This window comes from Cupressus sempervirens, chromosome 3 (assembly GCF_028749045.1).
Source record: "Cupressus sempervirens isolate cs-2001-9-10 chromosome 3, ASM2874904v1, whole genome shotgun sequence".
In the NCBI taxonomy this organism is placed as follows: Eukaryota; Viridiplantae; Streptophyta; class Pinopsida; order Cupressales; family Cupressaceae; genus Cupressus; species Cupressus sempervirens.
In genome coordinates, this window is record NC_143120.1 from 414124804 (window position 1) to 414140438 (window position 15635).

The 15635-nt window shown below is 33.9% G+C and overlaps 1 protein-coding gene across 1 annotated transcript; it reads right to left on the reverse strand.

Moving 5' to 3' along the window:
* Positions 1-1875: 1875 nt before the first annotated feature.
* On the reverse strand, positions 1876-4486 carry LOC149566783 (BURP domain-containing protein 6-like). The gene is made up of 2 exons (XM_089820098.1): positions 4344-4486; positions 1876-3003 (listed from the first exon to the last, which is right to left on the reverse strand). The coding sequence occupies exons 1-2, from the start codon at positions 4446-4448 to the stop codon at positions 2122-2124; spliced, it is 987 nt and encodes a 328-aa protein (XP_089676224.1). The 5' UTR covers positions 4449-4486; the 3' UTR covers positions 1876-2121.
* Between the last annotated feature and the right edge of the window lie 11149 nt (positions 4487-15635).

Consider the following 15635-nt stretch of genomic DNA (forward strand, 5'->3'; position numbering starts at 1 on the left):
GGGGTTTAGCATAACGAGGTGGATGTGCTCATCCAATTTATCATCTGTTAGGAAATTTACAAATAGTTCCATTTTCATTTCAAGACTTTTCCCTTTCTTTCTAGTTATATGGAAAAATAAAAGAGTGGGGGTTCTCTTGCTAACAACAAGGGCTCCTGTATATCTTAGCATATATGAGTATCATAGGGGTTTGATTCCTCATACATCCACTCACCTTGTGGTTGAGGTTAATAAACAAGTTTTCCTAGCCATCTCTTCCTCAATAAAGAAAGCTCGTACTTGTGGTACTCCTAAGATTGCACCTCTAAGAGTGATTTGGTGAATAAAACCTACATATGGGGTCAAATAGGTCCCCAAGATATTAAAAAAATTGGGCCCAAAATCCCAGGCTAATTGCCCATTAGTTTACATATATTTGGTCCCAAATCTCAGTCCAATCACTAGTTTAATCTACATTTATGACATAGTAATTTTTAAACATTCACCAGCCTTTACCTAATTTCCTCTTGTTAGACAATGTCATTTCACCCTTAGAATAAAATAATATTTTTCCTACGGCCAAGCTATTGGATATAGGCTAGCATACCTCACAGGGTTTGTGACATGGCTTGACTACCTCCTATGGTTCTATAATACTATTGGTTGTATCGGGCATCGACAGGTCAATCTTTTGATACAATGGCAACCCTGGCCTTTCTACTAATTAGTGTTAGAGCTTGCTCATAGGTTCGAATCCTACAAGGCATGACGAGTGATTGGAGGGGGATTGCTAATAGTGGGCCAACATCCCTTGCAAGGTTCGTGACATGGCTTAACCGCCTGCTTTGGTTCTATAAGACTATTGGTTGTATTGACCATTGACAGGTCGATCCTTTGGTGCAATGATAACCGTAGCCTTTCTAACAGAAGGATGGCCTACAATTTTACTGACGCATGTCTCCAACTACCCTGTTTAGCCAACTATTTTATATTTTGGACTTTGGGATACCTGTCTTGATTTTGAGAAGAATTATAATTCATGTTATAACGTTGTAAATTAGGTCTGAAGTAGAGTTAATGCCATTGATATATCTTACATGGACAGTCTACATCAATTCCTTATATGGTCCATGGCTCACTGGTGAATCTATAAATTAAATAAATAAATAAATAATCTCTCTGTAGCAACTCATAAATTAGGAAGCTATATTAATATTTTGTGCTATATAAAACAATTAAATTGCCCCTTACATTACAAAAATGTTTACGACCAACAAAGAAATCGCCTACATTTATTTGAATGCCAATTTTTTTTCTATTCGTTACAATTATTATTAAATTTTGATATGGAAAGGAAAATTTTGCCTATAGAAAAGAATTTTATCCCTTGTCCCAATCAAAAAACTCTCCCTCAATTAGAAAATTTTCCCTGAGATTAAATGTCGAAATTGCCATCATTTTACATATGTTTCTCGAAAGGGGTTTCTAAAAGTTAACCTTGACCTCTAGGTCAACTATTAGTATTCTTCCCCTTGAAAAGATCAAAATGAGAAAAGTGACCCCCTACCCCCGACATTCCAAAAGAAACTATGGAGGTCTCTGAGGATTCTGGAAGGGGCTCTTCCTTGGCCATGGAGACTGAATGCACCCTATAGAATTCAACCCAATTTTTGACTCTCCTCTCCCTGGGCTGTACTATTTACCCTCCCTCCCTAGTGATGATTTGAGTCACCCTGGTGACCCTCCGGTGTCTCAAGAACACTCTCTGAGCCCTATTGCTGAAAACGAATGGCTCCGTGGATATGGAAACCCTATACCACTGTACGTACCAGAAACTGCTTCGAGAGGTTCAAGGACATTAGTCTCTCAAAGCAAAGAAGAAAGATAAAATAAAAATAAGCTAAAACATAGAGTACAAGCCATTTATTAATACTAGTTATACCCTGCTAAGCAAGAGTAATAAGTACATACAGTATTTACAGTGGAATAAGATGAGAGAGGGAGAGAGAGAGAGAGAGAGCTGCAGCTCCTCCTCACACCAGAAAACTACATAAGCACGCATGTCCTGCTGCTCCCCACTTCTAGGCAGGACATTATTTAGTTAGTTATGTGGGGATTAAAGGAAGCAGCATGGCGTGGGTCTCAGTTGGCTGCGAACCACGCGAGGTGGTTTTGGGGAATGAAATGGCAGATGGAAGCACCGCCAGGCTTCAGATTGAACTTCTGCAGTGCCTCGTGTTGGGGACTCCAAGCGCTGGTGTCGGTGTGACAGAGGCTCACAGCCTCCACCGTGCTCCTGTCTTCTCCTTCCATCCAGACTCTCGCAACCTTGGTGCCTTCCAACACGTGGCAATAGTACACCGCGTACGCGTACCTCAAAAGGTGGCAGACAACCGCTGGCTTCTCCGCTTCGGTCTCAAATTTCACACCCAACACGGCGTATTCCTGCTCCACAGATTTTGACGTCTTGGGAACACTCGTCATCAGAACAGTTAAGCGGTTGCTCCCTAGATTTGACGTGGTGAAGTCGATCATGGACTCTAGTGACGTTGCGCAGCGCTTGGTTTCGCCTGCCGTAGCAGCCCTTTCGCATGTTCGTTGTGTCTGGTTCATGGCATTGGCCGCGGGGGAATGAGGGGCCACGTTGAGCTCCTTCAACGCCAGAGAGAGTTTGTCGGAGGAGAATGGGATCTCCTCTGCCGCGGAGCGTGGAAGGAAGTGAGCCTTGCGCTTCCTGGAAAAGTTCACTGAGTACACCTTGGTTCCCCTCGTCAAATTCTGCTCTAGCAGGTACAAGCTGGCGGATGAGGACTTTCCCTTCTGCTGTGATGGAGTGTAATGATCGTAAGAGGAGAACGTATCATCTTCCTCGACCTTTGAAGGTACACCACGGCCATCATCGTGAGCTGAGATGAGCTCCCACAGACTCTCTGGAATGGGCGTCGCAGGCAGCTTCTCCCGCCAGTACGCTATTATCCTTTCCCTGTCGCCTCCCAAACGGGCCCTTCCGCTAGCCACTACTGACTGTCAATTACAAAAACAATGTGTTCAACATATAGCTTCAAAGAGATACAAAATTACAGTAAAAATAAATCGCTTTACTGATTTAAAAGATTTAAAATATCTGTAAAACTTATTCTTTACATTTTTAAACAATTTATTCAAATATAATAAATTATTATAGATGTAATTTTTGTTATTCGATTGGATTGTGTCTATTTTCTTATCATTAACGTCTCAGATCACACTCTCTGATCTCTTACTTGTCTGTGATCCATCATCGTTTCTTACTTATTCATTCTTGCATTCTCTTATTCTGATGATGGATCACAGAGTGTGGTGGTTGATGCAAGAAAAACACACACAACCAAATCTAGAAACAAAAATTACAAGTTAATAAAATTAATTTTAGATTATTTATATGATCCTTTATGAAATAAACACGAACAAAGTTAGTTAATATTTATAGATTCACTTGCCATAGATAAATTTTAATTATGATTATTTAAAAATCTTATGTTATTATTACTTCAAATCTAATTTAAAATTATTTAAATGTAAAAATTAATAAATATTTTTATAAAATTTAGCTGATCATAAATGAATTAGTTTTCTATGAAATAAACATATACTCAGAGGAGCTAAACTAGTTGATCTTCTTAGAATAATTGATTAAGAATGAATTTTAGTTATTGACATCTTAAAAATTAGTATTAGTACTACTTTATATCTAATATAAGATTATTTAAATAAAAGAAATTATTGAATGGTTTATAAACTAATGAGCAACAATGAAACTAATTACAAACTTTACAAATTAGTTGATCATAAATGAATTGATCTTTTATAAAATACGTATATACTAAGAAGAACTAACCATGTTATTCTTCATAGATTAATTGATTATGAACTTATTCTAATGATGAACATCTTAAAAACCTTCAGTTTTACAACTAATTAAATGACATATATTATATTATTTAAATACAAGAAATTATTATATATGTCTATAAACTAATGAAAAAATGAAACTAATCAAGACTGATCATAAAAGAATTGATCTTTTATGAAATAAACATATATCAAGAAGAACGAAACTAGTTTATTACCTTCCTATATTAACTGATCCTGAATGGACTCTAATTATGAACATCTAAAATCTTTAGATTATTACTTCTACAAACCAGCATAGAACTAATTAAATGCATGAAATCACTAAGAATGTCTATAAACTAATGAACATCTAAAAACCTTAGATTATTACTTCTACAAACCAGCATAGAACTAATTAAATGCATGAAATCACTAAGAATTTCTATAAACTAATGAACAAGATCAATTATGAAATTTGGAAAAAAACATACAACGAGAAGAATGAAACTAATAAAAGCCCTCATCTTGTTCGAAGACACCAACCAAGCAAGCTGAATTGTTTGAAGAGATACCGAGTGAAGGAGGCTCTCCTCCATTTAAATAGGTGTTGAGCTTCCTCAACCTTCATGGTGAATGAAGCCGTGGCAGACAAGTAATCACAAATCACATGACCTAATTTGAAATGTCGATTTAAGAATCTTAATAATAATGTGCCTACTTTATGTACTATCTGTTTTACAAATTTTAAATTTATAATAAGACGAATCAACAGTAATGTGCATAATTTACGTACTATCTATTTTACACATTTTCAATTTATAATAAGACAGATAAGTATGTCGAAATGGACCAATTTTTAGCAACTTTATACTGTATTCAACATCTTTGACATGACTTAAAGTGGAAGACATTACATAAACAAGGCCTAATCAGATTCTCAAAGATTTTTCTACATTTAAATACGTCATTAAAATACATTTAATTTTTTTTCAATCAAATTAAGGATCGATCTTAGCGTACAAATTTTCGTGAGCCATTTATATATTGTTAGAGACAATTAAACATAATCTATGTAATGTACAATCTATTGGATGCATTCTAAATTTATCGCAGGACAAAATTATTCCTTGATAATTTATTACGCATGAGGTAAAGTTTCATCCAAGGACCATCAAAACGTTTCCACACAGCAATATTGTTATCTCTGTACACGACCATTTCACATGATAGAGGACGCTGGAATTGTAGCCTTAAAAACACTGTTGTAATGTGGGATCAATACCGCAATGACGGTCACCATTCAGAACATGAGTCAATTTAGTCAAATCGGTGAGGGAATTTTTATATGGTGGAAGTCATTGTCACAAATTTAGCATTTACCGCTGCCAGCCACAAAAACTTTGCATTGGAGTTTGGGTGATCTGACTTTGTATCATTAATTAAGATCATTTGGGAAGATTGGTATTTTATTGACTGTAGATTGCACAGTCATTTTAAAAATCATCGCAGACAATGATTCTGGCCTCATTCTTTATGATGTTGGAGTCTTGCACTCAACAAGACTTAATGGACCATTTTTTAATGTGGATTATTTATCATTTTATTCACTATAATTTCATAATTGAATTGTGAAAGCAATATAACCAAAAGAAAATGGTAATATTTTTCATTCCGCAAAATGTGTGAAGAGAGATGAAGTGCCTAGTCTCTCAAATGTTCAATTTTATTTATTTCTTTGATTTTCATATTAAATTAGTGGAAATAAGGGAGTTGTCTCTTAGGAATGAAATAATAGAAAATGTGTTAAGAGTAGACTATAAACAACATGATAACCAACAAATTTACTGGACAGCTTAAAGATCACATGGTAAGTCTTGATTCCTAGGCTAGAAGTGTTAAATAGTCAAAGTTGACTTATTTTTTCAAGCTTAATTCTTCCTTAGTGTGTGATGTTTAAGAGTGGCCCAAATTTATAACCCTAGCATATAATATCCAAAACGTATCTCTACAAAACCAAATGCCTTAAACATCATAGAATAAGCTTGATTCCTAGGTTTAAAGTGTTAAATAGTCAAAGTTGACCTTTTTCCAAGTTTAATTTCTTCCTTAGTGTGTGATGTTTAAGGGTGGCCCCACAAAATCTGCATAACTAGATCGAGTACTTACCTAACTGTATACCAATTATGTCCATAGGAGTTTCGATAAAAAAATAGCCATACAAAGACAAGTCCTAAAACTACTATCAATGTTTTTAAAACCAATTAAGGCCACACATGGTTGGGCTTCAGTTTTCACAGGTATGTCTTGCCAGAAGATCTACAACATAGGAAACAATACACATAAAATAGAAGGCCTAAGTTTTTGTCTTTTCCTTTATGGCCAGGAACTCACAAAGTTTCTTGGAGTCACCACCTCCGTATGTCTAATCCTCATTGTCCCATTGGAGCAATTCTAACATAGTTGATGTCGCATGCATAACCTTCACAACGAACCTTGGCAGGCTATCAAAGCTCTCGTTGAGGATAGTAAATTTGGTCTTAAGTGTCTCAATATCACCACTAGCCCTCTCCATGGTAACCTCTAAAACTTGACAACCTGCACTTTTTCCCTTAGGCATCATAGTATCATTGAATTGTAACAAATGGGGCTAGATTACACCTTTTCTTTATCTTTGTTGATAAGATATCATTTGTGGTTTGAGTAGTGGGGGAGGTGAGGGAGGTGAAATCATTCTTGTTGATAGTGAAATTAATCAATGAATGAGAGGAATCAAGGTTGGCTTCCTTCATCTTCTTAACTTTTCCCTTTTTTGAATCTAAAGTCTTGTATTTTTCTTTGTCTTCGTCTTCCTCCTTCTCCTACTTAATAAATTTTCATGTCAATTCCTTTTTTTCCTTCTTGATTTGTTCTCCTTTTCCCTCACCCCCAACCATCACTTCTCCTCTTCATGCCTCATCTTTTTATTTGCCATTTTATTTGACCATGTCATACCCAAAGCCAATCTATCAAAGCCGCCTTTAGCCACAATAACTATCTTATTTAGATACTACCAAATTAACCTCTATAAGGTATTCAATTTTGGATTTTTTAAACATTTATTGATCATGCAATGCTGAATAACTCAGTTAACACTAGAATGCTATTGATTCTTGGTTAACAAAGTAATTTTAAGATTATTAATCTATTTTAACCTTTAGTAACTTAGTTACAGAAGCATAAGAAAATAACATGAACACAAATGACACCACGATTTGATGTGGAAATGTAATTTGGAAAGAACCACCTTGCAACTAGTAACAACTATTTTCACTCTTCTGAAGTGAGTGGTATCAGGAGCTAGCCTTGTTAAAGTTCACAAAACATACTGTTAAGTATGACCTTGGTATAGGATTTAGATAACCTTGTTAGGAGTGACTTTGTTAGAGGTCTTCAAACACTTCAATCTTGAAAAGTCACCTTGTTATAGGATTTATATATGTTAGTTAAGTCAACTCTATTAAGATATTTCTTTACTGTTACAATGGTTAGAAAGCAACATCAGTTTGAATTGATTTGTGAAGAAACTACCTTTGCAAATCATGATCAATACTATGGCTTGAGCTTTGGATACTTCTTAATTAGATATTTCTTTGCAGCTTATTTTCACACTATCCTACTTAGCCTTTTTGCCTTCGCTCACATATCCATCTTTTTCATGTTCACCTTGTTACATGTTTTCGTCTCAAGTTGACATTTCTTATAGATCATAAGCTAGGAAAAGTTTTCTTGAATACCCTTTCAAAACATTAATAAATATCCAAATAGTCATCCTTAATTAATTAAATATTTGACAATTCCATTCTATTGTCACTTGTTCAATACTAGGACTAATCACTCGGTTGACATTGTGACTTCTGAAATTCGCCCGACCACTCAGTGAATATTGATCTCTTTTGATCCCTAACCACTCGGTCAATTACTACAAGAAATAATCCATTCATTAACCAACTGCCCAATTAATATTAGAAAGCCTTCTTTACCTAATTGCTTGGTTAATACTAAGCTATACATGGTTAACACTGCAAACTTTACATTTCTCAATTAATGTTGACGTTGGTGTAAACATCAATGAAAATTTACAATTGAATAATTGTTTCCAATAAACAGGAGGGAAAATAGGTAAGCAAAAATTATAAAGGTGGAGGATGAGAATCTAGCATAATATTAGCAACTTCTTATCCTTCTTTTGCCTATTCCTAACATCCATCACTGTCACCTCAAGATCATGTCATTGGAAGAAAAGGATGGATATTTCATCATATTTCCTAAGATAATTTATTAAATGCAAGTGGTAGTAATGAAAAACACTAAACTTACCCTCAATTCCTAAGTACTTCTTAATCAAAAGACATACGTCAATCAATGGGTTTGATACGTCCTCATGACTAAATCCACATTTGTGTTTGACCAAAGATTTATCCTTCTCAAACAGGTTGTTCAGGCTAGTTTCATTTGAAACCTTGGTAACCTTTTTCTATTTTCTAATTTCTATGGGTAATTCAATTGTCACTATAATGATTTCTTCATTAATTTGAAATGTAATGCTACTTATTTTAACTCTTGTATCATTCCAAGGATTAAAAAATGTGAGGAGAAATTTTTATCATGTCCTTTCATCACCCTCATGAAGGAAATTGTACCACCTTTGTTAATTACCCACATGCATTTTATACATATAGTCTTCAATGTTAGGAAATGTAGTCCTCACCATATCACCTTCTATTCTTGATCTCTTTCTTAGGATCCTTTGATAACTCAAGATTGACATTATTAATAGGTCCCTTAATCCAAAAGCCTTGATTCAATAGATAGCTACTCATAGGAAATAACAAAAGAAAACATTATTTGTAAACATATATTTTGAGTTGCTATAATTTTTGGTAGGAATGGTAATAAATTGCTCATATAAATGCCAACAAAGAGACACATATGGATACCTATTTCACTACCAATTATCATTATAGTTTATCTTAGAGAGATGCAATCACTAACTCGTGCTAAGAGCTTGATAGGGTAGAAATAGATTTTTATGTTGGATCCTCCACCAAGACACTTTCTAGAAATTATTTGCATAATCTTTATAGATTGGATCATTACAGCTACATATGTTTTAAAAAGTCACTTTGAAATGATGCATTCTTTTCATTATGGTGTTTAAATTAAATTTCAATTCATAAAGGAATCTCACTTAAAAATTGGCACCACTCTTAAAAATAAATATGTTTCCAAACCCATTAGCTAAGTGTTAGAGTGAGGTTGTTGTTGCACCTAAAGAATGATGTATTAGTGTCAGATGCAATCACACAACCTATAGTACATAGGAGGTGATTAAGCCCTTGTCACAAATCTTTGGTGGAGTGCTGAATATTTTTCCAACATTCTCCCCCTCAGTGTTACATGGGGGTCTAAGGATTTGAACCTATGACTAAGCTCTGATACTACTTGTTAGAGTGTGGTTTCCATTGCACCAATAGACTAATCTCTTTCTCTCCAACTTGCTCTATTATAACATGACACTTAGTCAATATATGCTTAGACTTAGAGTATGACATAGGATTCACAGACATACTTGTTGTATGTTATAACAATGTATAATAACAAGTTATACCAATTGCTAGAGTGGGGTTTCCATGCACCAATAGACTAATATCTTTCTCTACAACTTGCTCTCTTATAACATGAGACTTAATCGATATATTCTTAGACTTAGAATATGACATTGGATTCATAGACATACTTGTTGTATGTTGTAACAATGTATGATAACAAGTTCTATAATCCCTACCCCAATATGCTTCATCTTTTGTGTCACCCACATGATATAATTAAAATTGTGTGTTGCTAGTATATACTCTATGAAATAGAATCTTGCTTGTTGCTCATACAAGAAACCAATTTTCCTCCAAGGAAAAATACTCCACCACTTGTACTCTTTCTACTATTCATACTACTTTCCCAATCTATATCAAAATAAGCACATAGAGTAAAGTTATTTGATTTGTCATAGAATAAGCTAAAATTAGGTGCACTGTTCAAATATATGAATTCTCTCTTTACTACTACGTAGTGTGATTCCTTAGGGCCTTCTTGAAATCTTTCTTCCATAAGAACTACATTTTCAGTATCTTTTCTAGTGCGAGTCAAATATTGCAAGCCTCCAATCATGTATCTATACTTCTTCTACTCAATTGTAAGTGCCTCATCTTTGCTACTTGTGACAAGATATCATAAGTGGATGAGTAGGGTTACAACTTTCCAAGCCAATATTTTTTTAACAAGCCTTTCAAATACTTAATATATGATAGGAAGATACCATTACTATTCTTTACAATGTGTAAACATAAGAAATATTTTACCTCAGCAATCATACTCATCTCAAATTCATTCTTCAAATCATTAGTAAATTTTTCACTTGCTTCATCATTACCTCAAAATTTTATGTCATCTACAAATATCATGGTAACCAACAAGTCATCTTTAATATTTTTCAAATATAAATTACTATCTACAGTATCTTTAGCAAATCCCAACTTTGTCAAATATTTGTCCAACCTTGCATACCAAGTTCTAGGTGCTTTCTTTATTCTATAAAAGGAAAAGAAGAAAACAAGTGTCACAAATGAATGAAAGATTTTGAAAGCTACAAAGACTATAAGGATAAAGGTAAGGAATCTTGTTATATGTCTAAACACTCTAATAGTAGTGATGATGATGAAATGGTTTATATTGCTATTACAAATGAATCAGATGATGAAAATGGTAAGATGACCCTCATTTCTCATAGTAGCAAGAATGACACATGGATCATAGATGGTGGTTGTTCTCACCACATGACTGGTGATAAAAAAAAATTGAGCACTTGGACACTATGAAGGTGGGCATGTAAGATTTGGAAATGGTGAATCTTGTTATATAAAGGGAAAAGTTTGCATTGCATTAGCTGATGAATTCAAATGTGACAATTCTTAGTGGCTTGAAGGATTGAAACTCAATCTACTTAGTGTGGTATAGTTGAACAACATTAGATTCAAGGTAGAATTTATGAATGGAAGCTGTTGGATGGAAAAGTAAATCTAGTTGGGACTGACAAAGAAAAGAGGTAATCTATTCTATCTAGATCTAAATAAAAATTCATGTTTCATAGCACAAATAGAAGAAATTTGGTTATGGAATAAAAGATTGTGTCATGTAAATTTTGATAACTTGGTCAATATAAGAAAGAATAAAAGAGTGAGAGGTATTCCAAGTGTGAGGAAACTTGATATTGGCATGTGCAAAAATTGTCAAATTGGAAAGATGGGAAAGACAATCTTAAAATGAAAGAATTATCATTCTAAAGAAGTTTTGGAGTTGGTTCATACAGATCTTTGTGCACCTTTTGGCATAGAAGGTATTATTGAGATACATATTTTATTTTATTTTTGATGACTAATCTAGGATAATGATAGTTATGTACTTGGAAGATAAATCTGAAACCATTCGTAAATTCAAGTGGTATCTGGCTAGAGATGAGAAAGAAATAGGAAAGAAATTAAAATGTTTAAGGTCAAAAATATGGTTATGTGCAATATCTTGGTGTGCCAAAAAGTGGTGATGTGAAAAAAGTATTATTTGAAAATGTCTAAAAGCATTTCAAAATCCTTTCTAACTTTTTTCCACCCATCTTGATACCAAAGCTAAAAAGTTAGGACAAAGCCTTATCAGATATCTGAGTTCATATTAGATATCCAATATGAAATCATATATCCAATATAAAATTAGATACCTGATACCTGTGACTATGATTTAAAAAAAAAATCTTGAGCAGTATTTCACACTATATTTTTTTGGCTTGAAGCTCTAGTATCCAATCAGTGATCCAGTATACATTATTGGTAAGTTTTTTTTTGTTTTTCTTAATGTTTTCAATGAATTCTATTATAAGTTTGTTAAATTTTATTATAAATTTGTTAAAAATTAGGTTTTTTTTTAATACAAATTATTGAAATTTAGGTTGTTTTTAATATAAATTATGTTTTACGAATTAATAGGTATGGTTGACCAAATGATGATACTGAGGCAAGAAATACTATTCCTCGTAACCCCCCACAAAATTATCTAGTGCTTCATCAAAATTGTCCACCAAATGATGCCTTACCCCCTCAAAACCCTCCTCAAATAAAAGATTTGATATTGGAAAATCTCCCTAGATTAAGGGTTTTGCAAACCACATATAATACTATAACCGCATTGGCTCCTATGTTATCCATGTTAAACAACATAGTGGATAATATGGAAACACTTACCTATGAACAAAATGCTACTCTTCTTTGGTATTACAAAATGCATGCCATGTTTGATGATGGGTTGGACTATGATGAGGTTGCAACCCTCAATATATAAGTAAAGATGACTTGGTTGCCCTTTTTGGGAAACCAAAAACTAGTTTACAAGTTGACCACAAAAGCCCAAACTATCGATTAAATGGTGCACAAATGATGCTATACATGCAAACTTTTGAGATCATTCGTGGATGGTTTCTAACATCCCTCCACATAGAAATTTAGAGGTTCCATTTTATTTCCTTATAAAATTGTATGTAGAATTTGTGTTGGGCCTCAAGGTGAACTATTGGAGTATGAAGCCCAACATGGGTGTAGAAGGAGAAGCTCCTTAGGATAGACCCTTTTCCCAGTGGAAGAAACCTGACACTTTTTTCCTCCCTACTGATGTCTCCCCCCTCCTTGAATGTAGCATCCTAATATCATTGTGCAGGCTAGCTCTTAGACTATTAGAGCCTTCCATAGATTGAGTAGCCTATTGATATCTCAAGCTAGGTCAGTGTTGCCTCCTCATGTTGATGATGCTGGTGTGAGTTCATCATGAATGAGCTCATCATATGTTTGTGTGCCCCATACTTGCATAATGTGCAAGAATATTTTTCTGTGTCCCATAAGTGATCTTTCTGGGTATTACTTGTATTTGATGAGGATACAACAGACATGCATATAGAGGCTACAGACCCTAATGCAAGAGAGGAGGCGCATGTAGAGGCATGGACTCCTTCTATGTCAATATATGTATACATTTTTTTTGTTACAAGATATGTGATTTAAAGTTAATCTTTGTAATAGAGTATTTTTAATTTTTAAGCCATACTAACTTATACATGTATGTGATCTTCATTCATGTTTAGTTGATGACAAGGAGGAGCTCAAACAGGTTGATGATGCCATGCTCTTGGCTATTTCATTTGGCCTTGAGATGTCTACGATACATTATGTTGTGTTCTCATTATTTTTTTTAGTTGATGTTGTAGCATATATGGTTTCTAATCTTTCTTTGTTCTTACAGCTATCACCTGTCCCTAGGGGACAAAATGTAGGGGATGAGATAGGACCCATTGATAAGGGAAAGGTAATTAGCTACTTTCTATTTGATTAAATATTGATGCATTCTTGTAAAATGTGTGTGGTAATCAAATTTAATTACATTATTTATTGTATAAGGCATGGCTACTAGTGACGAGCCCATGCAAATTTCACATCGTAGGCACTCTGGCATGTCCATTCGCACTGAGAGCCCCATTGTATGCATAAGTATGACTTAGTTTTTATTTTACTTATTTTTATAAATAAATTCAAAACTGATTTCCATGATATTAACGAATTTAGTATTTTGTATCTCATAGGAAACACCTAATGCACATGAGGTTGGACAACAGAGTTTTGTATCTTTTCTTATATGGCCATTATATCCTAAGGAGGAGTCAACATAGGTAAATTTTAGTTTGAATTCTTGATTATATGTTATACATTTAGCATGCTATGAATTATAATGTTATATTTTAAGTTATAGATTCATCTGAAAAACATATTTAAACATACATAGGCCACAATCAACAAGGTACAAGCATTGTCAAGGACATATGAGAGGACTCCTAACCGACATAGGAGGTCGATGAGAGAGGTATTTATGATTAAATTTTAATACTATAAATATTCATTAAAAAATAGTCATTATGTATTTGAGTAACTCAATGTTAGATACAAAGAATCATATAAATTTAGTAGTCTAACTTTGGGTTTTCCTACTTTTGTTTATGTAGGAGGCATCTGATCCACCTAGTGCAATGAAGAGGTTGCATTTTGATCATTCATCAACAACGTAGGATAGTATATTTGTCATAGGATGCATCATGAGAAATTTTGAGATGGAATATACCACATTGTTTACAGAAGATTGATATTATACACATTTTGATGGCATGATCAACCACATTTAGTATATAGATCTATGTATTTTGATATATATTTGTGTAGTTTGTCTCTGGATACATGAACTTTGATATATATTTGTGTAATTTATCTATGGATACATGTATTTTGATATATATTTTTGTCATTTCTATGCACAATGATATACATATTAATTCAATATAATATTGTCAATTTATCGTGGATCATGTGTATTGTTCATGTTTATGGAATATCATTCATTTTGATCATGTTTGTTATATTCAAGTCAAAAGCAATAATTTGTGAATAACATTTTAACAACCTTTATTATCAAATTTTGATGTAATATTTAATTTGAAATTCTATCATATATGTTTAATTTGAAATAATCTCTGCAATCCACCTCCTTCACCTTGGTACATCAACTTTACAAAGAAAAATGAGAACAAGTGCTATTATGAGACTTTGCTACACATTTGGCTTACTAAGCCCACATGACATTTTAGCAATATTAGAAAGATTCAAGGCTTCCATCAACATCATGACATCGATATGTATGATTTTGCATCAACCACTTACTCTAAAATAACTAAAAATCAATATCTCAAACAGATTTCAACTAGATGTTGTTGTTAGCATATTAAAATCACAGTCATAGCAAGGTCATTTCACACCATATATAGGTGTTTCCAGCCTTATATGGTCATGCATAGACCCCTAACAAACTCTTTGCACTCATTTTCAATTTGCAAGAAAAAGTTTCAAAAGCTGCAAAAGTTGTGAAATTGCAATTTTGCAACTTTTGTAATTTTGCAACTTTTGCAATTTTGTAACTTTTGCAATTTTGAGAAATTTTTGCTATAACTTAAAATTATTTATTATATGACTTCATCAAACTTGCTAAGGGGTTATTTTATACCTTAGGATGACCATCTTGTAGCATTCAACATCTCATAGATAGGCCTCACTAGCTTTGAGTTATGACCCTCAGAAGATCGACCTCGATACGCACTTAGAGCACCTTGGAGACTCTTCAGTACAAGGTGGTCGTAGATGATGAAGGTTGTTTGTAGCTAGAACAAGGGTGTCACTAGGGTCCACTTTCCCATCTAGAGAAAATGACACTAATGATTTGATGCCAAGATCAATAGTGTCAAAGTTATGTTGTAGTGCACCTATGAACTGAGGCACATTGCAAGTTTTGGCATCGAGTGAAATCACTGTGCCAAATCCAAACATAATGTGATCTCTAAAAAACGAGATAGGTTATTTTAGGACTCAAAATTACTATCCTATAGCATGCAACATTTCATCAATAGCCCCCATGAGCTCTTAGTTACGACCCTCAAAAGATTGACCTCATTATGCACTTAGAGAACCTTGGAGACTCTTCGATATGGGCTAGCCACTAGTGATGGAGGCTCTCTATGGTTAAAATAAGGGTGTCACTATGGTTAAACCACCCATCTAGAGTTAATAGCACTGATGATTCAATGCCAAGATCAACAGTTTCAAAGTTACATTGTG

Bases quoted from the DNA above. Each gene is read 5' to 3' on its own strand.
- LOC149566783 (XM_089820098.1), bottom strand. From the start codon at position 4,448: ATGGAGGAGAGCCTCCTTCACTCGGTATCTCTTCAAACAATTCAGCTT. The intron at 3,004-4,343 runs GTATGTTTTTTT...TGTAATTGACAG, and splicing joins TTAGTTTCATTCTTCTCGTT to TCAGTAGTGGCTAGCGGAAG.